Source organism: Mus musculus, chromosome 3, assembly GCF_000001635.26.
Source record: "Mus musculus strain C57BL/6J chromosome 3, GRCm38.p6 C57BL/6J".
In the NCBI taxonomy this organism is placed as follows: Eukaryota; Metazoa; Chordata; class Mammalia; order Rodentia; family Muridae; genus Mus; species Mus musculus.
In genome coordinates this window covers 96427538-96454525 of record NC_000069.6, presented here as the reverse complement: position 1 = coordinate 96454525, position 26988 = coordinate 96427538, and the positions used below count along the sequence as shown (strand labels likewise).

General features: G+C 46.3%; 1 protein-coding gene, 1 long non-coding RNA gene and 5 other non-coding genes across 11 annotated transcripts; 1 reads left to right on the top strand and 6 right to left on the bottom strand.

Moving 5' to 3' along the window:
• Nucleotides 165-20738, top strand: BC107364 (cDNA sequence BC107364). 4 transcript variants are annotated; one of them, NM_001256180.1, is made up of 5 exons: nucleotides 2220-2350; nucleotides 12359-12483; nucleotides 13664-13817; nucleotides 19696-19789; nucleotides 20084-20738. In NM_001256180.1, the coding sequence occupies exons 2-5, from the start codon at nucleotides 12375-12377 to the stop codon at nucleotides 20147-20149; spliced, it is 423 nt and encodes a 140-aa protein (NP_001243109.1). In that variant the 5' UTR covers nucleotides 2220-2350; nucleotides 12359-12374; the 3' UTR covers nucleotides 20150-20738. The 4 variants fall into 4 exon arrangements, 3 of the variants coding, with proteins under 3 accessions (XP_030108514.1, NP_001243109.1, NP_001243110.1); NM_001256181.1 differs by lacking the exon at nucleotides 19696-19789; XM_030252654.1 differs by lacking the exons at nucleotides 12359-12483; nucleotides 13664-13817; nucleotides 19696-19789; nucleotides 20084-20738 and adding an exon at nucleotides 6136-9718 and having other exon boundaries at nucleotides 165-2350.
• Nucleotides 1960-2031, bottom strand: n-THgtg7. The gene has a single exon. It is a non-coding gene; the product is annotated as a tRNA-His (tRNA).
• Nucleotides 2885-5367, bottom strand: Gm26232. 2 transcript variants are annotated; one of them, XR_867475.3, is made up of 2 exons: nucleotides 4137-5367; nucleotides 2885-3355 (listed from the first exon to the last, which is right to left on the bottom strand). It is a non-coding gene; the product is annotated as a predicted gene, 26232 (long non-coding RNA). The 2 variants fall into 2 exon arrangements; XR_867474.3 differs by lacking the exon at nucleotides 4137-5367 and adding an exon at nucleotides 3801-3887.
• On the bottom strand, nucleotides 3028-3101 carry n-TNgtt11. Its single transcript has one exon. It is a non-coding gene; the product is annotated as a tRNA-Asn (tRNA).
• On the bottom strand, nucleotides 3915-4080 carry LOC115489800. Its single transcript, XR_003954753.1, has one exon. It is a non-coding gene; the product is annotated as a U1 spliceosomal RNA (small nuclear RNA).
• Nucleotides 18483-18554, bottom strand: n-THgtg2. The gene has a single exon. It is a non-coding gene; the product is annotated as a tRNA-His (tRNA).
• Nucleotides 20739-26218: 5480 nt separating the features above from the next.
• n-TKctt15 lies at nucleotides 26219-26291 on the bottom strand. The gene has a single exon. It is a non-coding gene; the product is annotated as a tRNA-Lys (tRNA).
• Nucleotides 26292-26988: the final 697 nt, after the last annotated feature.

Sequence of the window (26988 nt, the reverse complement as noted above, 5' to 3'; positions counted from 1 at the left end):
TATATAACATATGCGATTATATATGTTTTATATATATATATATATTTTTTTTCCTGGCCAAAGAGTTCTGAAAAGCGTGAGGCCCAGCCTCCCATTATCTATTCTTCAGAGTCCCAATGTATAGAACGACCAAGACACTATCATACTTAAAATTAATTTCTTCTAATTACAGCACAGGATGGCAGGACTGAGACTAATTAAATCTAGAAGAGCTCTTTAAGTAGATGATGACTCTACTTGAAACATTTTTATTAGTTGAGTTACAGAATAAATAATAATTGACCGGCAATTTGAAATTCATTTGCAGACACATTTAACAGTGTGTGTGTGTTCACCCTTTTCTCAGGCTGGCCCCAAAGAATTAAGTTTTGCTCTCTCAGTAAAAAATCTGACTACGCTTCCTACACACATTCCCCACAGTTCCTGACTTGTCAAAGCTAATCTCTGGCACTTAAACAAATAAGCTAGTCCACTATCAAAAGAAATGGAAACTAGAATTTACCATTGATACTAATTACTAGTTATATCTTCTAGACATTACTTTCTGAAAGAAAATGATAACTCACTAGCAAAACCTATCAAGAGGTATGGGCATAAGTACCAGAAGTTTTCCACGGAGACCTCTATCCAGGCCAGGTGGGAAGGCCCCAGTGAGGGAAGTGAGTGCAGGCAGGGAGACAGATGAAGCCTCTGCCATGCCTTCTCAGGTTCGCTAGGTAACTCCGAGCCTGGGTCTGCGAAAAGCCCACAATCCAGTGAGGAACTCGGGCGTGAAGATCTCTTCCCAAGTGTTACAGCTCTTGGAACAAAAGGGTCAGACAAAGAATAGTTCTCGCATTCCTTTCATTCCCTGCATGGCTCTCCTATATACAGTTCTTGCCGAGATTTAGAGTTTGACAGCAAGCCCCTCTCATTGGCTTGGGCTGAGAGTTTGGGGAACACCTATTTGCATGTGAGAGGGCGTGGTGCTGCTCCTAAGTGGCTGATAGCCACGCCTCTCTTGTGGGGGTTGTGGGGGCGGGAACTCCTGGAGACATGAGAGAACTCCTTCCGTCCCATGTAGGTGAATTATCACTCCCGGGTCCCAGGGTTCGAGATCTAGCCTCGACTGGAAACCAGGCTGTCTGCACGTAGCCCATTGCCCCACAAAGAGGATTATTGAAAAGCGGTCAGTTCTTCTGAAAGAAAAATTGCAACTTTGTGAATAATGACAGAGTGGGTAGGAGCATCATACAGCTTCCTTTCTTCCTCTTTCTTTTTTTACACCTCATGAATACTTGAAAACCACAATAAGAATCAATTTATTATCTATCTATATATCGATCTAGGGGTGTTTTTTTGGGACAGAGATTCTCCGTGCAGTCCTGGCTTAAGACCAGGATGACCTCTAATTCAGAGATCTACTTCTTCTGCTACTATTTCCTAGTGCTGGAATTAAGACATAATTGACAAACAAAATTAAAAGTTAGTTTCTGGAAGGAAAAAAAAAAAAAACTTTATATTTGTTTCATGAAGAAAGCTCGCGGGCAGGCACACACACACAAACTCAAAGCAAAGCAAAGCAAAACAAAACCCAAAAAAATTCCTCCAATTTGCCGAAGGAAGACCAAAACTGGATGTAGGAGTATGTCCCAGGTCTTAGGAACTCGATGAAAAAGCCCTGACGCAAGAAACAAGCAAGGTAGACTGGCAAATTTTGAGAACACATGAGACAGCGTGGTTGGTTGACAGGGAAGACACCGAGCTCAAAAGTGACATTAATTAATTAATTAATTAATTAAAAATTAAAAGATAAAAACAATAGTAATAATAACAACAGCAACACTGCCTTTTGTTTTTTGTTTTTGTTTTTTTCCCCTAGAGCCTGGAGTCTGTGGCAAGCAAGGAATTGATTAGGGGAATGCAAGGTTCCTACAAACAGGAGGCAAGAAAGCAGGACATGGAGCAAGAAGGACGACATGCCGTGACTCGGATTCGAACCGAGGTTGCTGCGGCCACAACGCAGAGTACTAACCACTATACGATCACGGCGAGCCACGCGCCCGGCGACGTAAGGTACGCGTCCGCAGGGTGCAGGCGCTGTTGGCCGAGCCTCGGTCAATCCAGTTCCGCCGGGTCCCGCGCGGCCCTCGGCGTCCGCTCCCCGCTGGGCGTCGACGCCCGGACTGAGCTGCCCGCCCCGGCAGAGCGCAGGCCGGCGCCCGGTGCGGACCGCGGAGCGGTCTCTGCTCGCCTCAGAGGCTTCAGCCCGGCCTGTCGTCCCGCAGACGTGACTGGTGCCCGCCGCGTCGGGAGCCCCGCCGAGCGCACGCGCCTGGGCGTCAGCTGGAGCACCCACGGTGAGGTTGAGGTCCGTGCGTGGGTCGTGGCCATTCTTGCAGGCGCAGGAGGAGCCCCTTAGCTATTTTCCCCAAGGCCGCGATAGACCTCCATCGCCGTCGTCTCCGCGGGGGCCGGGGCACCTCGGGAGGGGGCGAGCTGCTATGGGGTCAAGCCAGCGGTCCACGGGCGTTCCTAGAAGCAAGCCAGGGGTGTAAAGTTCCTACCTTTTCTACATCAAAAGAACGCAGCTCAGGGTGGAGCAAGGGTCCTATGATAGCGTTTACCTGTGTTACTAAAATCTGGAGACTTGTACGATGATTTTTGTTGTTGTTGTTGTTGTTGTTTTAAATTAAGAAAGTATTCCCAGTCTACCCACTCCCAAATACACCAGGGATATCAGGCGGGGGTTGTCCGCAGATGGGTGTTGTCGCCAAGTTCTTCTCTTTGCAAAGAAAACAAACAACAAAAAGTGAAAAGTGAAAAGTTCTTCCTGGCCGAGGCATGTGACAAATAATCCACCTGTGACCGACCGACAGGCAAGGTTAAAGAAAGCCCTTGCTTGTTTTGAGTTTGCCGCGTGTTTTGGGGGTTTTGACGGCTGTGTTGGGCGTGTGAACTTGCTGGGTTTACGGGAGTGATGAAAGGATTAACGGCTTAATAAGCAAAGCAGGCTGTTAAAAGCCTAGGTGAGGCCTAACTGTCTGTCGTCCCTGGGTGGGCTCGAACCACCAACCTTTCGGTTAACAGCCGAACGCGCTAACCGATTGCGCCACAGAGACGGTGGTGAGCCTGCCACGCCGGTTCCTTGTTCAGGCAGGCGTCACCGCGGCGGCCACACCTGCGAGGACCGCGGGATTCGTGGCAAGGTGTAGCCGGCGTCTCCCAGACGCTGGGGTCCCGCCGCCACCGGGTGATCGGGGGCCCATGGGAGGCCCACGCTGGCGGGGTCGCGGCCCGAGCGCCCAGCAGGGCTCCGCGTAGATCCGGGGCACGGTCGCGCGAGGGGCTGGTCACCCGGGGCGTGCGCTAGAGCCTAAAAAAGAGAGAAGAATGAAAAAGAGAGAAAGAAAAGCAAAAGCCAATGGACAAAAGAAGAATTGCTTCCTAGCAGCCGTTTCTGTCTTCAAGTAGGTAGAAGACTATGGAGGGGTGACTGATTTATTAACTTTAAAACTCGTATGCAGTGTAGTGGTGTGCAGGTCTGTTGCGTGTTAAGCACTGGAACTAAGAAGGAAACGGCTGAGGTTTGAAACCCAATTTTGAGAGATACGTTCCTTGGGTGTCCTTTGGTATTAAGAAATAAAAACTCCAAGAGGTCAAATCTTTTTCTTACAACCTATAATTACCTAAGGTGTCGTTTTTCCTTTTTTTTTTTTTTTTTAGGTGTCATTTTTGGCAATTTGTCAAGGGTACTTCTGCAGGCTTTTTAATAGAGAAAGTACAGGTAGAAGGAAAGGTGAGAGGGAAGTAAGGGTCACCTGGTGGCCTTCAAGAAGTTAAATTTCTAAAAGGAAAATGGCCGAAAGTTCTCTCCCGTCCGCAAACGCGAAGACCACAAGGGGGAAAGTAATCTGCTTTTGGTTACCAGTTATCAGGGGAGCGCGCGAACGCAGCTCCCCCACTACCACAAATTATGCAGTCGAGTTTCCCGCATTTGGGGAAATCGCAGGGGTCAGCACACCCCAAAGTGCAATGGGTGAGCCTCGCCCTGGGAAAACCACCTTCGTGATCATGGTATCTCCCCTGCCAGGTAAGTATGCTCTCCCAGCGCCCGGCCCCGGCTCACACCCGCCGCCCCTGCACTCTTAACACACGGTCACTTAGCCCCGCCCGATCTCGGGTCTCCCTCGTCGCACACGCCGTCTCGGCGCTCCGCTGACATCTGGCGACCCGCGTTCTCTCCCACGCCGCGCGAGAAATCTCTCGCGTTTCCCCGGCCGCTGCGGACGCCGCAGCCCCTGCGCGACCCTCATCTGCATACACCCCGCCCCGTCAGCCACCCAGGAGTGACATCACGCCCCTTCCTTTCGCCGCCCGATCCCGGGGCCTGTTGGACTTTCTCACTGGCGCAGTGCTGGAGCGGTGAAGGACCAGGGACAAGTCACCTTGCACCGTCTCTTACCCCTAACTGGCCGCTCGTGGCCCACCCCCAGGTGCCAACATCCTTGTGGCCGACTCTTTTGGGTATGGACGAACGGACGCCCGTCTTCTCCAAGTCGGAGCACAGGAGTCGGGCAGCACAGGAGCCAGCCCCACCGCAGGGGTCTCCCTGCGACGCTCCAACCTGCCTGCCTGCCCCTGCCGCGGGTCTCCGCCGCTGTACTTTCAAAGGCTCTTGATGTATTTACCTGTCGTTTTCTGCGTTCTCTTCTACAGAAACATCACGAAACCGACACTGAGTTGGGACATTGGTATGTGGGGTCACCCAAGTCTGGGTTCCCGGTCCTGGGCACCCAATAAGCCCTCTCCGGAGCGCCTCAGGCTGCTGCATGTATGTGGCGCACATACATCTTCTCAGTGGCCAGCATGGCGGGGCACAGCTTTAAGCCCAGCACTTGGGAAGCAGACACAAGTGGATTTCTGGGAGTTTGAGGCCAGCCTGGTCTACACAGTGAGTTCCAGGATGGCCAGGCCTGCAAAGTGACAGACCCTGTCTCAAAATGTTCTAAAAACAGGACAAAACGAAACCGTATTGTTATGTGATTTCATCTGCAATGTGACTCTCTCCTTATGCCTCACACTAAAATTCAGTATAACACTGGGACAGTCAGGTGGAGAAAGCCATTAACAGAGAGGCAAGTCGATTTTTGTGGAGTTTGAGTCCAGCCTGGTCTATATAGTTAGTTTCAGGCTGTCCAGGAAGAAAGACGTTCAGTGGGGTTTTAAAATACACATATACAGTTTTTGGTTGGTTATAGTTCCTTTTCTCTCATCTACTGCTTCTCTCTCCCTCCCTACAAACAAAAACAAACAAAACAAAACAATGATTTCTTGTGTGCGTGTGCGTGTGTGTGTGTGTGTCTGTGTGTCTCAGACTATTACCGGTGGTCGGTGGCATGTGTACACTAATGCAAAAATGCCTCCTGAGGCCAGAGGCCTGACGTCCCTTGGAGCTGGAATTACAGGTGACTGTGGGCTGCCTGGCGTAGGTGCTAGGAGCTGGACTTACTCTCTGAGCCATCTCTCCAGCCCCTTGTCTTTGTTTAGAGTGTCCTGTGTTCTTGATGTACAAAGCACAGTGCTTCTCCAGCAAGGGGAACAGAGGACCGAGGCTGCCTGGCTGGCTGGCTTCCTGGGATTATGGAGTGCTGCTGCTAGGACGGTACCAGTTGGCAGCCGGGTTATCTGGGGCCTAGCTCAGCCGTGTTTCTGTTTCATTCTCCTGACTGCTAGGTAAATATTTTGAAAAGTAAATTAAAATCCCATACTTGAGAGACAGAGGCGGGTGGATCTCTGTGAGTTCAAGGCCAGCCTGGTCTACATAATGAGTTCCAGGACACCCAGATGTAGATAGTGAGACCCTGTCTGGAAAAGGTCTGGCTCAGCAGATAAGAGCATTGACTGCTCTTCCAGAGGTCCAGAGTTCAATTCCCAGCAACCACACGGTGGCTCACAACCATCTGTAATGGGAACTGATGCCCCCTTCTGGTGTGTCTGAAGACAGCTAAGCTACAGTGTACTCATATTAAATAAAATAAGTAAGATGAGAAAACAAACAAGCAAACAAACAAACAATGAAAAGCCATATCCTGGCTCCAGGTAATTGTTTTTCAGTTTAACCTGCTGAAGGATGATGCGAATTCTTTGTCCTAGGTGGATGAGAGGGAGCGATGGTCGAGGCACACTCTCAGTACCTGGACGTCTAAGGCATGGGAAGGAAAGACAGAGGGAGAGGACTCATCAGAGCTCTGCCCACAGCTTCTGAGGAAGAGAGACACGTTCCGGAGCATTTTGCAGTTATCTCCTATCTAGCTACAGGTGGAGGTCTGAGTCCTGAGTACTCTCACTGAAGTTTCTAGATTTTTTTGTGTTCCAGAAAGCTAGCTGAGACGAGTTTACTGACAAAGGAGGTGCAGAGGAACACAGACTCGAGCCCCTTCACCGTCATTTACACGGCATCTGCTTCTTCCTTTTGTGTATCGTGGGTTTTCCTCACCCATGGCCTTTTATTGTATGTAGCCTGGCCGCGGAAGAGTCTGCAGACTCTTAAAAAAAACAAAACAAAAACAAAAACAAAAAAAACAATACCTGTGAAAAACAGGAGGTGAGGCCCCCAAGGAGCCCAGAAGGAGCCCCTTTCTAACAACAGCTGGAAGAAGAGGAAGAAGTGGGGGGAAGGGACTATTTAAGATGCTTGAAGTTGCTGAGAAACTCACCAGAGACAGTGTGCTTCCTGCTCTGTGAGCCCCTCCCTCTGTGGCTGCAAGTCTCAGGCCCCTTCTTTCTGGAAGCATTCTCCTTGCCTTAGTCTCAGAAAACAGGCCCAAGTCAGCTGGAGCTAGTAGCTCATGTCTGCAATCCTAGCCGTTGAGAGACTGAGGCAGGAGGACCACAGCGACCTCGATGCTGTACCACAGGACGATCTGAAGGTAGCCTGGGCTGCGGTCCTGTCAAACAAACAGAATCGGTGACCTGTGTAGTTCTAGGTGTGGGGACTGTTTTTCTGTGGGTAAGGTAGTCCTCCGGGCTCCAGGACCTGCCTTATTTGCTCAAGTGGGGATAGAGAGAGAGTAGTTCCTGCATCCTCTCCCCACTCGGCACACAGCACAACCCCCACTGTCGCACTAGCTGAGGTGCAGTGTTCACACACTGTGGTCCTATTCATCAGGACCAAAATCAGATGAATGGCTCTCGCTCAAAGACAGAGCAAGTGCTCAATATGCCCTAGGCCTTAGGATAGCTGCCCAGTGTGCTTACAAGCACACACACACACACACACACACCACAAAAGCACCTAATGAAGGACTGATAGCCAGGCCAACAGCAACAGATTTAAAATGCATGGCAGTGATGTGGCAGGGAGGGAGGGGGCAGAGGAGAGAGTACATTCAGTCATGTGACTCCTCAACAAAATTTAGGTTGGGGGGAATGGCATTGGCCTTTAAGTGCTCCAGAGGTCAGGGAAGAGGCTGAGGCAGAGGTAGGCACATCTCTGTGAGTTCTGAATGCAAAGGGGGCACAGTAAAGGAACTGCAACAGGACCCCTCCATGGTTGGTCAAAAGGCAGGCTTTTATTGTAGGTAAAAGAGAAAATACATCAAGATATATATGCAGGGACCAAAGTACTGTAAGAACCTGAGTGTGGACCACTTCTTTCAATATCCAAGCAGTTATATATTTTACTTTATGTGAAATAATGTTTAATACTTTTATGTTAGAATAGAAATTGTGGAAAGAGTCATCCTGATACCACATGTCCTAAAGCGACTGAGAAGAAAGTCTCTGATAAAAGACCACATCCATAACTGGACAAATAAAGCCCGATGTATTTTGGGGGTTCCTGGGAGTGGACAACTGGCTGCCTCACTCTAAGTCAAGACTTAAAAGAGCAGCCCTTGCTGCCTTCTTGAAGTCTGTTTTATAGGAGAGCTACCATGTTCACAGGTATGCGATCGAAAAATCCATAGAAAGGGAAGGACCAAGGGTATTGCTATGTGAATGGTTTGCAAGCAGTTTACAGCAGATCCAAGAAACAGGAACGTCTCTTTGTTTTAACATAATATTTTCATTAGTTATGTGGGAATCTCATGTCATACATTCCTATCCCCCTCACCTCCCAATCCTCCCATGTCTGCTCCATGTCCCCCCCCCCCCAAATGAAAGGAATAGAGAACATGGTCAAAGTCCTAGTGGCCATCCCATGCCTCCCAAGGGAGGCTGAGCTGTTCTCCACCTGCATCCTTGTCAGAGGCCATTGACCATGGAGAGCTATACTCCAGACCCCCCAACAGAGTTTTTTTTTTTTAAATCTCTCTGGACTGTTGCCTTCGAGGTGGGGTGTAGGCAGGCGTTGGCACAGAAGCCTTTCATGTTCGTCTACTGTCTGCAGCTATTCCTACGGCTGCAAGGGTGGCTTCATTGCCTTTCACAGCGGAAGCATGGATCCTAGGATCACACGAGTTTCTGGCAACAGCACAGCACAGGAACATTTACTTGGTCTCTGGTTTCAGCCTGTGCCAAGGACCTCTGCCTGATGTCCAGTAGCACTTATAGTCCACAGGTATCAGTATGGTCCTCTGTGGCCTCTGGGGCGAGCATGGACCATGGAGGTCTTTTGAGGAGGTCCAATCCAGGAAAGGGAACCACTCTTCATCTCCAGCATCCGTCACAGCTGTCGTGTCTCCAGTTCTGCCATGTGCACACCACTCTGTAGGCTTAGGTTTTTCAAGCCCTACTTTATTTAGGGTTCTTTAATGCCTCAACCTCTCTGCTAGCCCACTGACAGAAGGCAGGGGAGAAAGATGGCTAATAAGACGGAGGGGGTTGTGGGCCTGTTGAGAAGTAGTTCTTTGGGTGGGCGATTCCAATCTTTGTTATCAGGATAACAACAGTCCAGTCCAATAGCAAAAACCAAACTCAAATCAGTAGCAGCTGCTTAATCTAGCAGAAACCACAAGGTTCTGCCAAATTGGCAGAAGTGACAAGAAGCAGCCAGAATACCATGAGAAGTTTTTTGACGAGTTTCTCTCTACAAAGTCACAACAAGCAAAGGCCAGCAAAGCAATGCGAGAGAGTCACTGACTGTCTGTTGGGTTCAGTTTTATACCCTTTCCAAACATCATGCCTCCTCTCAAGTGTCTGCCTCAGCAAAACATCCTCTCACAAGACAGCTTCCAGAGCGACATCTCATGACACAACGGGTCTCCAAAGGAAGGAAAAATTTCCATATTACTACTTAGCTCTTCTATCTTTCCAGCTTCTCCATCGCACGTTCATCGACGTAGCACCATTGGAAGCTGCCGTGTGTCACACAGTATATCCCCTTTTGCCCAAAATCGCTTTAATGAATGGTCACTGCAGTGCATCACTGGTCTGGTTCAAGGGCTCTGGCTTCTGCTACACCATCAATACTGGATCCTCACTGGGACTCCTTTTGGACATCCTGCTGTTGCCAAGAGCCATGGAGATCCTGCAGCTTTATTCCCAGGACCTGCCCCTTCATGTGCCCAGCAGCTCATACATGGATGGAGTAGATGTGGGGGGTGGGCCACTCAGTGCCCTGCATCTGGGTTGAGTGATAGCCGAGTTGGTCAGCCCTGCCCTCCACTGGGACCCCACACCACAGAGCTGACCTACAGTTAGTGGCGGTGACACGGTAACATATTCTTAATTACAAATAGAAACCTTACTTTGCAAGGACTTAACACAGGGAAAACAGTAACTTCTCACTTACAAATAAAAACCTTTACTTGCAAAACAACTTAAAACAAGCAAGACCTTATTCTTAACTGTCTTGATTGCAAACAGAAACCTTAACCTGCAAGGTATGTTATTCCTGTTTCCATCTCACATATCAGTCCTACCTTTCTGTCTCCTGAGTGCTGGGATGAAATGCATGTGCACCCTACCAGGTAGGGCAGGGTGTGGTAGTTTGATGTATCTGAACACTTGGTCCCACTGTGTGGGGAAGTCATGGGACCATTGGTATAAGGAACTTTGTTGGAGGATGTGTACAACTGGAGGTGGACTTTAAGAGGCTATAGCCTCAGCTCACTTTTAACTCTCCCCCTCCCTCTCCCTCTCCCTTTCCCTCCATCTCCACCTCCCCCTCCCCCTCCCCCTCCCTCCTCCTCCCCCCCCCTCCTCTGCTGCTTGTGTTTGGCTAGAGGTGTGACTTGTCAGCCTCTGGCTGTGGCCACCTTTTGCCATGCCTGCCTCACTGTTACAAACTCTCACTGTAGAACCAACCGTAAGCCAGAATGATCCTTTCTTTTGTAATTTGTGCTTGGACATGGTGTTTTATCACAGCAACAGAAGAAGAGTAAGTCTCACACACATGGGACAGTAGCCATCAAAAGTGTTGGGAAAGAAGCAGAGCCAGTATTGAAACGGCAATGGGATGGAAACAGGCGGCTATTGGTCAGGATTCTAGGGAGCCATGGCATCTATGGGAGAGCGTAGGTGGAAGAGTGGGGTAGACAAAGAATTGAGAAGGACAGGGAGAGATTCAGGCATAGAGCAGGGGCAACTGGTACTTGGCAATCTGCCCCCCTTTAGTTCTTGATATTGTGGTACATGAAACAGGTTCCCAGTTGGAAGGAGGATGTTTAGGGACCCAATTGGTGACCATCAACCTGGACTCTGCAGAGGGTTAGGTGAGAGCAAGGCTCAGATACTGAGAGATAGCATCTGGCTCCAAGAGTAGCGAACAGGAGAGAGAGAGAGAGACAGAGTCAGAGAGAGAGAGACAGAGACAGAGACAGAGGCAGAGAGAGAGAGAGAGAGAGGACTTAAAGGGGAAGGAGGAAGAGACCTGACAAGACAGAGGGGGATAGAGAGTCATAAGAAGAGTGAAGGAGACCTGGGGTGGGAATAGAAACCCAGAGAGTGGAATGGTGAACCAGAAAGGGAGCTGAAGATCTGGGGATGGGGACTCTCAAGACTACCTGCCTGCAGCCCCCTGACCTGCTGAGAACTGGTTTCCGAGGCCCCTCCCACTCACTGGCCTTCTCTGCTACATCAGGTTTTCTGGGTGGGTGCTTCCTTCCAGCCTTCTGTGAGCCTCGTTAGAGTGCACAGTACTAGTGTCCTGCCTGTTTCTGGGCACATCTTTGCTAAGTGGCCTCACATTTCTGCTTGAGCTGAAGGCCTCAGAGTGTGAGATATATACAGAAACCTACTCCTTAGGGAAAGAGTTTTTTGGTCACAGGTAACAGCACCCAGCAGTCAGTGAGAGGTGGTAATGCCTTTGAGGACATTTTTATAGGTGAAGCAGCAGGATGCCCACATACATTCATGCATGTCTAGAAACATATCAAACAGTGAATGAGGATTGATTCAGACCTGCAGTCTGGCCTGTGGGGTTTCCTGGTTTTAATGTGGGGCTTCAGTTATAGCAGATGTCACCAATGGGGGGTGGGGGGAGGGAGGGCAGGGGCTCTGTTCTGTATTGAACCCATATTTATAAAAACAAAACAAAACACAGAGATATCTGACTGTTCAGGTCTATGATCCGAACTGCTACGGAGGCTGGGGCAGGTGGTTCAAGGCCTGCCTAGGCAACGTAGTGAATTACTGTGTGTACAAATGAAAAGTGACAAGTGCGGGTAGGATAGTCCAGTGGTAGAGGGCACACAGTTCCGTTCCTAGTACAGAGTATCGGAACATTCTTCTCTTCCAAATAAAACAAGCCAAACATAACAAAACCCCAACCCCTTTATAAACACAAGCCTTGTGAACTCCAGGACGCCTGGGATGGCAGATAGGGGAAAGGAGACACAGAAATAACTCAACCTTTGGTTCAGGGTCTGTTTATGAATGTGGAATGAAACCTGGACTATGAACCTAGCCATCCTGGCTTCTAAGAACATGCAGAGAACCATGGTGATTATCCTGCTCATAACATTCACATGAATGTTAAGGATTTTCACAGAAATGTAATGGCTTCTGACTGGATAGCACACCACCAGCTGTGCTGAACTTTCCTAAAACTCACCCAGCTGTCTGCAAGAACTGGGCAGGCACCAGCTCCACGCAGTGACAGCACAGGAAGGGCAAGGATTAGTGTCCTTGTGACAGGGAACAAAGCATATTTAAAAAAAAAAAAAAAAAGGCTTACAAAGAAGATCGCGTTCAGAACCCCACTGTAGATCTAAGAGAACCCTGGCACACTGTGTTAAGAGATACAAGCAGCTTGAACTGGGAGGTGACAAGAAGAGAAAGGGCCAAGTGACCAGGTTCTAAGTTGATTTTTCACAAAAACAATAAAATTGTAAGGTTAGATTTTAAAGAACAAAAGTTAACAGCATTTGTTTGGAGAGGAAACAAAAGAGGAATTGTCTCCTAGTGACTCTTTCCCTGTTCTTTCAATTGCCAGGGACTCATTTCAAACCATGCTGAGAAGGTTTGTGCTGGCAGCTAAGCCCAGGCTTGGTGGTGTGAGACTTCAAAACAGGAGCCGAGGAAAGGAGAAATTCAACCCAGAATTTGAGTTACTCGCCTGTAAGTGTGCTCTATGGTTTTAAGAAACAACACTGAAACAAAAACTCCAGACTTCTAATCTTAGGGGTTTTCTCATTCATTTATAACTGATCAAGACGTCATTTCAAAGAATTAAAGACTTGACAAATAGGCCACTCCTCAGATGACAGTCAGCGAAGACTATGGGTTTACCAGTTCAGTACCTAGCATTAGAAAAGCAAAAACAACAATCGCTGCACTTTTCTGAATTTAATCCTTAATCGTGGCTAAGGAATTTTTTTGAAAACGTACACTACATAGTTACCACTTTTCTCTCCCTTAACAGCTCTTCAGTGTCCCAGGTTATGCAAAGAAACCAGTATACAAAACTATAGTAAATTAAAATAAACATGCATGCACTGTATCTGATATAAACAGCCACGAAGCTACAACGCACACACAAACGTTTCCAAAGGAAAAGAAATACAACTTTTGAACTCTATGAACAGGCTCAGGTGTGAGAGTTTGGGGAAATCGCAGGGGTCAGCACACCCCAAGCACAGTGTATCCCGACCATGGAGTCTCTCTCCCCTGCTGGGTAACTCTGCTTGCCATAGCAGCAGCGAGGACACAGCCCCACAAGGAAGATGGGTCTGGAGGTCTTAGTGTGCCAGGTGAAGAGACAGGAGATGGGAAGGAGAAAGCTAATAGGGAACAGAACCACATGGCCTGTAGAAGCTGCAGGTAGCAAGACGTCTCATAGCTGGAGAATAAGTATAATGCCCATTCTAGACATATAGCTTATAAATATAATAACTGGTTTGTGTGTGTGTTTTTATACGGGTTTATTGGGGTAAGAAATCCACGAAACAGTTGGCACCCCTACGTCGGGCTTAGAACCTAACTAACTTGAAATAAAAGACCCCCGCCTCCCACCCCCGTCCCCCCAATATAAACAGCTAGGGCTGCGGTCTAAAGCTGCGGCACTGTGTAAATTAAACGCTGCCTCCCCAAGCCCTAAGCAAACCCTAGCAACCAGAGGCGGCACCCCAGCCAGAGCTGGGATTTAGGCAGCGCTAGCATCACAACAGTTGGGGTTCCCTGAAACTAAAGAAGGACTAAGGACCCTGGGGCGCGACTGCCTGCGAAATAGCCTTCTCAAAAGCACAGCAGGCATCTCCGCCCAAGCAGCCTTCCCCGTTTGCTTCCCCGTGTCTTCCAGGTCTAAACAGAAAACCGGACAACCAGACCGACTGCCCCAACCACCTGAAATCCGCGTCCTTGACCCAAACAAAGACAGGACCTCACAGAAGCGAACTGCAGTGTCCCAAAGCGAACAGCAGAGGGAGACAGAGGTACAAGAAGCTCTGGATCAGGTAATAAGAATTATAAATTGATATTTTGAACAGTTTGACAGGGATGGATTTAAAGGAAATCGACACACTGTCAATTATCATTATGACATGGTTACTATCATGGTTTATCATGTCTTCTCAAAAAGACAGGGCCCTAAATAAACAATTACGAGCTTAGAAAAGGAATTAGAGGAACTAAAGGTACAGGATTTATAGGTCAAGATAGGCGACAGAGAGAGAAAATTGAAGGTTGCAGAGAGGAACTGGAAAAGATGCTAGAACAAAAGATGCAGAAATTTACAAATCAGACTGAACCACAAAGAGATAGCGATAAAATTTGGAAACAGAGTCTAGAGGATAATTTACTAACACTAGTAAATAAAAATATGGTAGATGCTGCAATATCAGAATTACAACACGAAGAGAAGTTAGAATCACGGAAGCAGGGCCTAGAACAGAAGGTACAGGAGTTTACAGAGCAGCATGAGCAACAGAGAGAGAATTTTAAGGCCTGACAATGGCAACATGGCTTAGAGGGAATGCTAGAATTAAAGTCACTGACATTGACAGGTCATAGTAAGTGACAGAGAGAACAAAATGAAGGTGGGAGACGGACTGGAAAAGACGCTAGAAGAAAGGATGCAGCAGCTCACAGGTCAGACTGAGAGGCAGAGAGAAAATAATGAGGATTGGAAGCAAGGCTTGGAGAACCTTTTAAAATCAATCAATCAAAATAAAGTAGACAGCAGAATACCAGAATTATAATGAAGAAAAAATGAGAATGTGGAAGCAGAACTTTGGACAGAAAGAACAGGAACTTATGGAATAGGAGGAACTTAAAATATCAGGGAAAATACTCAGGTAGAGACAGAAGATAACATTGGAGAAAACCAACCAAAGGTTGATAGAAACCAGACTTTAGTTCATCCGGTTAGCACACAGCAAAGAACAGCACACGATGGTCCTTCACAGAACTGTCGGGAACTCGAATGGCAACGTGTGGGTCTGTTAGACCGGAGGACATTTAAGGAAAGTGTCACTAATTTTGGAATACATCTGCCATTTGTAAAACAAAACAAATCCTGACTTCTTGGGCTATTAAAAATAGAGTAATCCCCCAAGACTGGAAGGATATGGCAAAGGCAATACTAAAACCTGCGTCACATTTACAATGGTTCTCATGGTGGAGAGAAGAGGCAAAGGAGATAGCAAGACAAAATCGAGCCGGGGTAGAGAGATTTCCACAGAGCAGCTGCTTGGTGAAGGTTGCTTTGCTGAGATAGACGTGCAGGCTGAAGACCTTGGCTACAGACAAGAAGAGAAAGATTGACAAGATCAACAAGATAAGTGAGGTGTATGCCTCTGTACACAGAGACACTCTGGGGACTAGTGAGACTTAAACGTCTACATACAGCCAATAATACTTATTGAATACAACATTCTCTTGACTTATTACTACATACCATCCTTTCAGATTGAAAGAATGGAAATTTATGTTGTAGTTTGATTATGTGATCAAACTAACATGTAAAGAAAGACAGTTGACTTTCTTTATTGGTCTTCCTTAACTGATCTGTGCACCCTGCACGTTCCATATGAATGTCTTTACAGAGCCATGTGCTGCTTGTAAGGTTTGTATAATGCAGAATGAAAGAGGAGAGAGACAGCCCTGAGAAGATTTACTCTCTGGGGTGCTAAGAATCTGGGACCTTCCATTCCAGCTCCTTGCTTGATTCTACCTCAATTACATCGAAGCTGTTTCCTCTAAAGACTTGCTTCCAGGACATTTCCAGAACAGGTAGCTCACCCAGCCAGCCCTTCAGACTGTTTCAGTCAGGACTTCAGCTAAGGCAAATGATGTCCTCCTTTGACAAAATCAATTTTCCTATTTCCCTTTGGGTCCCCAGAAGGGAATCTTCACCCCAATTCAGCTAGAAGCAAGCAAAAGAAGATCATTATCCCAGGCTCTTAGGTTGGAGTAGATGATCTGGCTATTTTATGAATAACAGGTATGTTGTCATTTTAAGGGGTAACTGACAAATATTGTAACTTCGGACAGGGAGGAAACTTGAGGCCTTAGACTCAGGGATTTCTACCTTTCCTTTCTTCTTTTTTCTTCTTAGGTAAAGGGAGGGGGTGGAAAGAAAAAGGGAGAATATAGTAATATTAGAAAAATTAGAGAAATAGATAGAGATAAGATATTAAATTTGCTCTTAAACAAAGCATTGTATAGCCATAATCTTACATTGGTAGAAATCCTTATATTGATGCAAAATTGAAGTTTTAGTTTCTTACATTGGTATAGAATTTATATATATATTGATAGAGACTTAAGGTTTTCATTGGTATAAATCTTTGTATATTGATATAAAATTTGAAATTAATATTGTTACTCTTAGATAGGCATTGTGCCTCTGCAACTCACTTAAGAATACAAGGCTGTGACCCAGTCTTTCTATAGCTGCTATTACAAACTCTTTAGGATTATTCAGTAAGAGAAGTTAAGGGTCAGATAGTAAACTCATGGTTACAAGGACCAGATAGTAAACTCATGGTTATATTAGATTCTGATTTAATTATAATAAAGTTTCTTCAATATTATTCAAATAGAAACAGCTAAGAGTAGTTAAGGTTTAACAGTTCAGATATACTTTACATAGTCTTCAAAAACATCAAAATCCACAGAATATGACACTTAATGTTATTTCATTACTAAGGATCATTTGACTGTGAGACATTGTCAGCTCCTGACAGTACCCCCTTCGTGGATCAGAAAGTTATTGAGCATTATAACCTCCACATGGAGTTGTTCTAGCAGTGGCAAGGTAGCCACTGGGCAAGAATAATTCATCCTCAGATAAAAAGTACTGTTTAGGAAAGGACACATGTGCAGGGTAATTGACAGCTTAGTTCTGACAATCAAACTTAAGTTGTTTAGCATTGAGGAAGATGGTGTAGATTTGAAAGAATGGTTTTCAGATGGTATAGAAGTTAAAATCAGAACATACGTCAGGTATAGAACTGTAGAGTCTTTAAGTTAGGACAGATGGTAGAGTGCTTTATCTAATCGACAAAATTGATGGACTGGGTGTTTAGTGTACCTTATACTTTATAATTTGCATAATTGTTATGGTTGTGTCCCACTTATATCTGAGGGGGAAAAGGAGCCTTTTTATTGAACAAAAAGGGGGAATGTTGTGGATTGCCCTGGTGCTGTTTGTATTCTGATGTTAATTCTGCGCCCTCAAGAGGGGCTGCCCATGTCAAGGGCTAGAGCATGCGCTCAAGTGATCTCGTGCAAACCTTCTCCCCATTCTAACTGGTCAGATAAGGGCTAGAGCCTGTGATTGGGCAGTGGGAAGGAATGGTGGGACTGGAGGTCTCAGACAGTGTGGCAGGTGAAGAGAGAGAAGGAGAAAGGACAGAGAAAGAGGACGTGGAAGCCAATATGGAGCAGAACCACATGACCTGGAGAGGCTGCGGGTAGCAAGGGGTCTCATAGCTGGGGAATAAATTAGTACAGTGATAGATCTGCCCAATCTAGATATATAGCTTACAAATCTCACAACTGGGTTGTGTGTTTTTTATACAGGCTATTGAGGTAAGAAATTATCACAACATTGTGGTTACACGGGAATTTTGAGGCTAGATTTTGCTATCGTGTGCGATCTGGTAAGTTTAGCACTGGATGCAGGGACTCTTTCCTGTAAGCAAGGGAGTCTTCTGGCCCACAAACCTTTTTTTCTGCTCTAGAGTGGAAGGTAGAAAGATTCTGCAGACCAGACAGCCTCTGCAGAGTAGTTCACACAGTAGAAGCAAATGCAGCCGTTCATACCTTGTGGCCACACCCATTCATGAGATCAAAATAAGGATGATGTGGTAGCTCAGGGCTAGAGCAGGTCCTTAGCATGCTCTAGACCCCCAAGATGGAATCCAGTGTGATAGAACACATACATATCGCCCTCCCACTCAAACCAAAAGGAAATCAAACGAAGGAGTGATAACCACACCAAAGTGGACAGATTCCCAAGGCACGAAAGCTATGGAAAAACCTGGTGGGCCAGCGGAGGCACATTCACTCATGAGAATCAAGGAGTAAAACTCAGCCTGGCTTGTTAGCTAATGTCTGTAATCCTAGTACTCAGGGTCTGAGGCAGGAGGATCAGGAGTTCAAGTTACAGGACAGCGTGAGACCCTGTCAAAAACAAGCAAACAGGAAAAAGCCAGTGGGCCGCACCTTTTTAAGGTGGGTGGGAGGACTTGCCCTGAAAGCCTGGTAAAGCCAAGTTCCTTCAATTCCTGAAAATTGTCCTCTGACCTTCCTAGATGCACCATGGTTCCCTGTCCCTCCTCCCTCTCCACCCCTCCCCTCACAGACGGATGAGGAAATTTCACAGTAACCTGGTCCAGGTGTTGACTTTTCAAAACCATTTTATTGTAAGATGCTTCGGTAGTTTTATTACAATATGCATACAAATATGAAGAAGGTGAATGCTGACTGCTGACAGCCCGCTGCAGCAGGATGGATTCAAAGACATTAAAGGTTCATTCCCATTTCCTGCAAAACAGCTTGGGAGAGAGCAAGCACTTCCCACGCTTCCTGGGTGACGATGAGCGGAAGCGGGTAGATCTGTAGGGAAGAGTTCATCAGAGAGAGAGTGGAGCAAAAAAGTGACCAGAGGATAATGCCGTGACTCGGATTCGAACCGAGGTTGCTGCGGCCACAACGCAGAGTACTAACCCCTATACGATCACGGCGGACCACACACTAGATAGCAAATTTAAGCTCTCCCGCTGTCAGCTGAGCCTTAATCCACTTCTGCTTGGACCTGACATCGATGTTAGCTTTCTGTCGGATGCCTGCGCAGTAACTCGGCTACGCGCTGCTGCGCTCGGGGATAAAGTGAGCCCAGCAAGGATTGATCCGATGTTTATTTCCGAGGCGTCTGAGAGGTCTGTGACGCAAAGGTTGTGGCTGTGGCTGCAACTGGCACTGATGTAGAGACTTGTTTATGCTGCGATGAGGAACAATCACACTCATTTCTTCTGTGGTTCAGCTGGGTAGTGAGGTTGCTTTGTGTTAGGAAGGTCCAAAGTTCGATTCCCTGTATTAGACTCCGTTTTCTTTGTGTTCACACGTGTGCCCCCCTCCCCTTTTGCTAGACAGCATGAAGCTTTCTTCGCCCTTCAAGTCTTTACTGTAGCTGATGCACTTCTAGAGGCTGTGAATGGTGATTCTGGCCAGCCTGGTCTACATAGTGAGTCCAACCAGAGGTACGCAGTGAGACCCTACTCAAAACAACAAATAATAATAAAGTAAAAAAGAAAATAAATGTTATAAGTCGTTCCCTGGGATCCTTTCAGAGACTTAGGGAAGAAACAGACGCTTTCAAAAAACCCTGTCTTCTGAAATGCCCTTGTTTAGATGACCTCTTTTTTTTTTTTTTTTTTTTTTTTTTTTTTTTGGAGTTTTGAGACAGGTTTCCTCTGTGTAGCCCTGGCTGTCCTGGAACTCACTCTGTAGACCAGGCTGGCCTCAAACTCACAGAGGTCCTTCTGCCTCTGCCTCCCTAGTGCTGGGGTTAAACGTGTTCATAACCATGCCCAGCCCAGAAATAACTTTCTTCTAGTTGGCATAAACCAGAGTGTTCTTCTCTGCTTGATACCTGACGACATGGTAATCTTTGTATGGTTGGGGGATTTTCAGCTATTGTTTTTTCAAGCATTTTTCCTTCTCTATCCACAATTTTCATGAAACCCAGTTTTCACATATTAGGCAATTTAAGTTTTTCTTACAGTTCATTTTTTAGTTTCTTTTTTTCCTCAAGTTTCAGTTTAAGTATTTTCTTTTTAAAATGTTTATTTGCTTGTTTGTTTGTCTATTTGTATGTGTATGAAGGTTTTGCCAGCACGTCTATATTCCCTGGTGCCCTAGGAAGCCAGAAGAGGGCATCAGATCCCCTGAGACTGGAGTTATAGACTGGAGCCTCTGGGTGGGTACTGAGAACTGAACATGGGTCCTTTCGAAGAGCAGCCTGTGCTCTTAACTAGTACACCATTTCTCGAGCCCTGGTTTGGATATTTTCAATTGTTCATGGCTATATTACCCCGCAATGTGTTCTGCAATGTGTACCTTGCTACTGATCCCTCTACAGAAGCTGCCCTCTCGTCCAGCATCTTTGAATCTCTAATATTTCATTTGACTGCTTTTAAATGTTTTGAATCTCCATTTTAAAGATGTGGGGCTATGAAACTCAGACATAGTAACCGAAAGTCTTGTCTCCTAGTTCTGCCACCATGACACGTCGGGTTCTGTTTCACTGATGGATTTTTCTACTTGTTGTGGATCATGACTGCCTGTGCCTTGGTGTGCCGGGACTCTTTAGTCATATGCAGACATTGTGAAGTTTTTCTCTACTGGTTATCACGGTCCTGACTCTCGCCTCCATCCTGGGATTTGGCCTCAGACCCCTTTGGTGTGTGGGCACTATCTGAAAGCAGTGAGCCAAGCCATGGCTGGACTGCCTTATTCCGTCTCACTTCCAGGGCTTCCCTGATTCCCAGGGTCTGGCAACCTGGCATCTCACGGGTTTTGTCTGCTTCTTGTCCTGTGTGGGGAAGGGAGAATTCATACAGGAGATTACATCAGGTTTCTGTTCTTCCCTTGAAAGGACAACATAAAATCCATTTGTCTTCATTTAAGGACCAGGATTGATTTAGAAAAGAAAGCCGTAAGACACCAGCTCCAGGAACAGACCATAAAATCCAGGAGCAAGGTCATCAAACCCCCTCCCAAGAACAGCCTGGGGATAACCACAAAAATGGGAAAATATCTCAGGGTGAGCCATCTGTGCTGGGCAGCCCTATCCCATCTCATGGTTAAACATTCATGACATAGGAATACAGACCACTGACCACCTGTGACCACCTAGCACCCACCAATAAGTTTTACATTATCTAATCCCTCTAAAAATTCCCCTAATTCCCTTTAAGAAGGCCTGTGCACCTTTGTCTAGGGTTGCCATTTAGAAGAATGGTTGACCCCACCACCACCACCACCAATGTTGATTGTTTCTGCAGAATAAATGCTGTTTGTCTTTACATAATATCTGAGTCTGGGGTCTTCCTTCAGCTATTTTCTAATGTGCTTTTCCAAACTTTTTCTTTTGTCCATAGTCTTTCCAGCACAGCATATGTTATATACATCCACCTGATATACCCATAAGGGAGCCAACGTTTCCTGACGGAAGTAAGCAGGTGGTATAAAGGAAAGCCATGGCAGATATAACCTGGATGGGCTGCGTTGTCTAGGCTGGGCAGCTGAAGCTCCAAGGTCTCTAGGAAGCTTTCCAAGGGTGATAACCGAGTCCTTGAATGTTGCGTTCTCTCATTCTTCTCCTATCCCCCGAAGTGGAAATTTCTAGCTGTGTCATGTGATATGTTGCTGAAGCAGACCCCCGAGAGGACACGTGAGGTTTGGAGAGAGTGTAAGTAAGCCCTAACAGACAGTGAGGAGCGCTTTCGTTGCCTGCCGTGCAACACTGTGTTAGTTTTTCTTCTTTGCAGATCTTTACTTTGTTTGTTGAGAGAAGCATGGCAGAGAACTTCTGGCATTCTGGCTGGTTCTGGTCACTCCCGTAGAGTCCTGGCTGTTTCTGCTGGATCGTGCCATCACTGCTGATTCGTATTTGGTGACATGTTTGAACTGGACTGTTGGTATCTTGACAAAGAAGATTGGAATCACTCCAAAGACATAACTTCTAAACATGCCTACATCCCCTTTCCTACTGACCATCTTTTCTCCCTACCTTTGGTCAGCGAGCTGGAAGGTGGGTTGGAGCATTTGAGAACCCTTATTAAAATAAATTTTTGAAAAAAATCTAAGCTCCCCCCACCCTTCTCTCCAAGATCTGGCCCTGGTTGGTGTGGAACTCATATAGATCAGGTTGGCCTTGAACTCACGGAGGTCTGCTGACCTCTGCTTCCCAAATGCAGAGGTTACTTGTGTAAACCCCTTTTGGCCACCCTAATTAACCTATCGCCAATCAAAATTAAACACTTCACCCTAGCCCAGGCTTTCCCTTTCTCCCTTTATAAATAGTGCCATTTACCATGGGCACATCTGTCTCCTCTCTATCCAGACAGCCTATCTTTTGTCCCTCTAGGACAAATACCTCTTTCCCCTCTCCCTTGTTCCCTTCCCTTCTCGATAATCCTCCAGTCTCCTGTCTTTGTCTCTTGTTCCCTGCCCTTTGTCTCTCTGGGGCAAATAAATCTCCTTTGTGCTGAGTGCTTAGTCTTGGAGTCCCTTTCAGTGTCACCAGCTGGGAACCAATGATTCCGACCTTTAGCCTCAGGGAGACATTTCACATTCATAGAACTGAGGAAACAAACACCCCATGACTGATGCACAAGGGACTGGCCAGATGACTGCCTGCCCCACACTAAGTCGGGATTCAAAGAGCAGCTCCTCACTGGTGTTTGGGTCCCTTTTATGGGCAAGGGTTGGGGTTGATAGAAAACAACTGTTGAGATATAATTAACTGTTGGCTCTGGACAAAAGAGTGGGGGACCTGGGGCTCAAGGCCACCTGTGGGGTAGATACTGCAAGAATTCATCATGTGGAAGAGGAGCAACTTCCTAAAGCAAAGGAGAAATCATACGTTAGTAAGACAAAGGGGTGGGCAAACATCATGGGGGTACAAGTTCAGGGTAGGTTGAAAAACATTAGGCTTAGGAAACAGCACTTATTCTAATAAGGAATTGGGACTTAGTAACAATGTGGGACAGTGTGGCTCCTGTTTTGGTATCACAGTTACCTCTCTAGAGCCCTGTGGGACCTGGGAGAATGGAGCCTTAAAATGACGAGGACTAAAGTCTCATGCAACAACTAACTTTATTTAGAGAATCTGACAGTTTATATTCTGAGGGTGAAACAAGGCCACATGAACAAATTTCTCATGAGTTCAAGCTGTATACAATCACAAGGCCAAGCCACAGGTGGCAGAGCAGTGACAGCAAACGGCAAAGATGATCTGAAGCAAACACACTCCTGTCTACTACAACTGCGAGGGACCCCAAAGCACGCTCCAAGAGCAATCCCTTGCTTTGGAGGACAGAGATCACAAGACAGCTGTCCTGTCTTCTTGGAGTTGTCTCACAAACACTCAGAATTCTTCTCAAAGAGCTTCACTCAAGGAGCATGTTCTAACCAGGCGTGCTGGTTTTTTAAGAAAGATTAATTTTAATTAACTGTATATGTAATGGGATTTATTAGGATGGCTTACAGGCTGTGGCCCAGCTAATCCACCAATGGCTGCTTGTGAAGAAGTAGGCTCTAACATCAGTGAAGGAATGGACTTGAAAGTGAGATTGAGGGAAATCAGGCAGAGAGACAGACAGACAGACAGAGAACTTCCTTCTTTCATGTCCTTTATATAGGCTGCCAACAGAACGTGGCCAGATTGAAGGTGGGTCCCAATCTGAATTAAAGGTTTATCTTCCCATCTCAAACTCTAGATCAGAAATGCATTTTCCCACTTCAAATGATTTAATTAAGAAAAAAGAAAAATCCCTCAAAGATATGCCTAGTTATTGGGTTTAGTTAATTCTAGGCGTAGTCAAGGTGATCCCCAAGAGCACCATCATGAGGGGTGGGGCATGGGGGGTTCTATGTGAATGTAGCTGTCCATGAGGCCAGGAGAGGATGTCAGATCCCCAGGGGCTGCTAATTAACAGGGAAGGGGCTATGGGCCACCCAATGTGATTGCTGAGGACACAACTCAAGTCCTCTGGAAGAACAGCAAGCAAGGGCCTTTACCCTGGCAACCAACTCTCCAGCCGCAGGGTTTGCTTTTCTCCAGAGGATATCTCCTTGAGACAGACCAGTAGATCCATAGACTTCTGCACGTGATACTCTGTCTTAGGCAGATGTGGATCAATCATGTTGTCGAGTGCCTTTGCCACTGAGCCTCGGGAGTAACCTGAACCCATTGGCTTTGACACACTCAAACCCTATATCCAACATAGCTTCCCTGATGTTTCTCCAAATAAAACATTTACATGTGCTCAAGAAAGAAAATGGATCCCTCACTAAGGAGAGAATATAGTTGTATTGGGTGAAGAACTTGGTTCCTCAAAACCACCGAGAATGATCACAGCTCAACAACTAAAAGGCAAGTCAATTCAGAAGAGACGAAGCATTGTGCAGATACAAAGCAAGTAGCCAACACGCCCACGTTTTGAAAGGTACTCAGTATCATTAGTCATGTGACATTGAAAATGAACGTCAAGATACCATCCATAGCTAACAGGTTTACTGATTATTTATAAAACCAAAGTATATGGTAACAAGCAGTAACTGAGTTAGCGATGTAGCTTAGATGGGAGGGGTCAGACCTCCCTACTTAGAATAATAGAAGATGCTGCTTGAAGTTTCCACAGAGCTGCTGTGGGGTGCTATGCACTTGTTACACCTTGGGAGATGGAGGCATGAAGATCAGAAGTTAAAGTTGTGTTCTTCTCTATAGGGAGCTCAGGTCTCCTGGATACAGGAGATCCTATATTTGAAGAAGGAGAAGGAGAAAAGAAGGAGGAAGAGGAGGAGGAGAATGAAGAGGAGGAGGAAGAGGAGGCAGAAGAGGAGGAAGAAGAAGAGGAGGAGGAAGAAAAGGAGGAGGAAGGAGGAGAAAAAAGAAGCAGCAGCGGCAAGATAGAGATTGGACTTCCCCGAGTTGCTGGTGGGCAGTGTGGCGTGGAGCAGCTGCAGCTGCACTCGGCTTGACAGTTCACAAGGAAGTTAGACCTCCCCCCCATCTGTCATATAGCTCAGTGATTCACTCCTGAACACATACATGCCCAAGAGGGCTTATGCTGGATCTCCACACTAAAACATGTAGAATATCAGTCACAATAGCCGTCAGCAGGTGAGTGCGCAAGCAACAGGGTATAAGTCTACAATGGTACATGATTCAGTCATATAAAAAAATGAGGTGGTGTGGTTCATCCTCCTCTGCTACGCCTCCCTAGGAGTCTGGGTTACATCATTCTGCATGAAAGACGCTCATTGTACAAAATGTCACATGCTGTCAGTTCCACTTATATGAAATGCATGGAATAGGTGACTGGAGAGAAGGCTCAGCTGCTAACGGTTAGACTCATAACCGAAAAGGTTATGAGTACAGGTTAGGGAAACACATACAGAAAGCAGGTTACAGATGACTGGAGGCCACAGGGTGGGATGGCTCCTGTAGAGATTGTGCTCTTGAAGTAGATGGCAGTGGTGGCTGTAGCCTGGGAAGAAACTAAATGACGCTGTGGTGCACACTCCAAAAGGGTGAATTTTGTGGTGTATAAATGTATGTCAAAAAAAAATTTAAGACATTTGGTAGGTAGGACAAGGTGGACCAGAGACTTGTTATTTCTGAGGGAAATGGAAATCGCTGACAAGTTCCCAGAGAATCCAGAACATTAAGAGAAAACTGACATTGCTCCATGAGACACGCCAAGGTCTGGGTATCTTCATCATGAACATGCTGCATGAAGTTTCAAACATTCTTATCAAGTGAGCACAGGGCTTGACGATGGGTGTCTCTGGCTGTGGCATGTGGGGATGTAAGAACAGGAACGTCAAAGATAAACTCTCATCCCACCACGGCTCAGCCCTGTGAGATCCTTCAGTTGTCCTTTTCTAACCTCTGACCTCATAATAGCTCCAATAAACCCAAAAAATGGTTGTCTTATAATTAATTTAGGACAGGCACAGAAAGCTTTATTAAAATATGGCAGCGAGCTGGAGAGACACCTCGGAGGTTCAATTAGAGCCCCAGGGGATCCAGTGCCCCCCTCTGGCCTCTCTGGGCACCAGAGAGACATGCAGATAAAATGCCCATATTCATAAGATACATTAAAAATATATATGATAATGATGCCCTTCTAGCTCCTGGTAATAAGACATAACCACAAGTACAGCCTGAAGAGTAGGCACAAAAGAGCTTTAAGGAAAGATCCCCAGGGTATCAGCCCCTTCCCTGATGGAAAGGCCCTTACCAGCCAGGTCCCCTTGAGCAATCCTTCTAATTACAAAGACATTCTTTGTGGATTCAGATCTGTGAAGGCTTTACCCCTATGTAATGACATCTTAAACAAAGACAGGTTCCTTTTATAAGGTTATTCTCTATTAGAAAGATTTTTTAAAATTTCTTTTTACTACAGGCACTTAGCTCTGTTTATTGTAAATCCTTCCTAGATTGTGCTTTACAGTATCATTGAGACAGTGATAGAGTGAGGTGGGCTACTGAACTTACTGAATATATACTTAAGTATATATACTTAAGCCATCTCATGAAAGTTTGGAGTACAGTCCTGTAACTTATTTTGTAGACTAGGCTGGCCTTAAACTCAGATTGAGGTCCAAAAGCATGCGCCCAACGTGGGGCTCGAACCCACGACCCTGAGATTAAGAGTCTCATGCTCTACCGACTGAGCTAGCCGGGCACTTCTGAAAGCTGCATTCTTAAGAAATACTTTAAACCGGAAAGTGATGACTCATGTCTTTAGTCCCAGTTCTCTGGAAATAAAGGCAGGTGGATCTCTATGGGAAGGGTTCCAGGGCAGCCAGGGCTATACAAAGAAACCCTGTCTCAAGAAAAAAGGAAAGAAAGAAAAAAAAAAAAGGAAAAAAAATCAATCAGGTGAGATGGCTCATCGGGCAAGAGCAGTCACTGACTGCTCTTCCAAAGGTCCTGAGTTACAAAGTGGCCCATAACGAGATCTGATGCCCTCTTCTGGTGCATCTGAAGACAGCTACAGTGTACTTATGTATAATAATAAATAAACCTTTGGGCCGGAGCGAGCGGGGTTGAGTGGAGAGATCAACCGCAGAGGTCCTAAATTTCAATTCCCAACAACCACGCGAAGGCTCACAGCCAACTGTACAGCTACAGTGTACTCGTATACATAAAATAAAGAAATAAAAAAGTCAAACAAACAAAGGAAGGAAGGAAAAGAAAAGCTTTAGGGGGAGAGAGGATGGGATGAGAGGGTTCCGGAGGGGACTTTTCAAGCCTTCCAGGTGCCACATAAGAAAGGGACTGCTAGACTGTGGACAGATGGTTCCTGCTACTGTTTTCAGTCTGCCTTGATGGACATCATCTATCCCGGGTCATAACTGGAGACAACTCCAACAGGCCAC

Excerpts from the sequence above, each read along its gene's own strand:
- BC107364 (XM_030252654.1), top strand. The coding sequence starts at position 1,901 with ATGCAAGGTTCCTACAAACAGGAGGCAAGAAAGCAGGACATGGAGCAA. Across the intron at positions 2,351-6,135 it reads GCACCCACGGTGAGGTTGAG|GTGGATGAGAGGGAGCGATG; the intron begins GTCCGTGCGTGG and ends TCTTTGTCCTAG.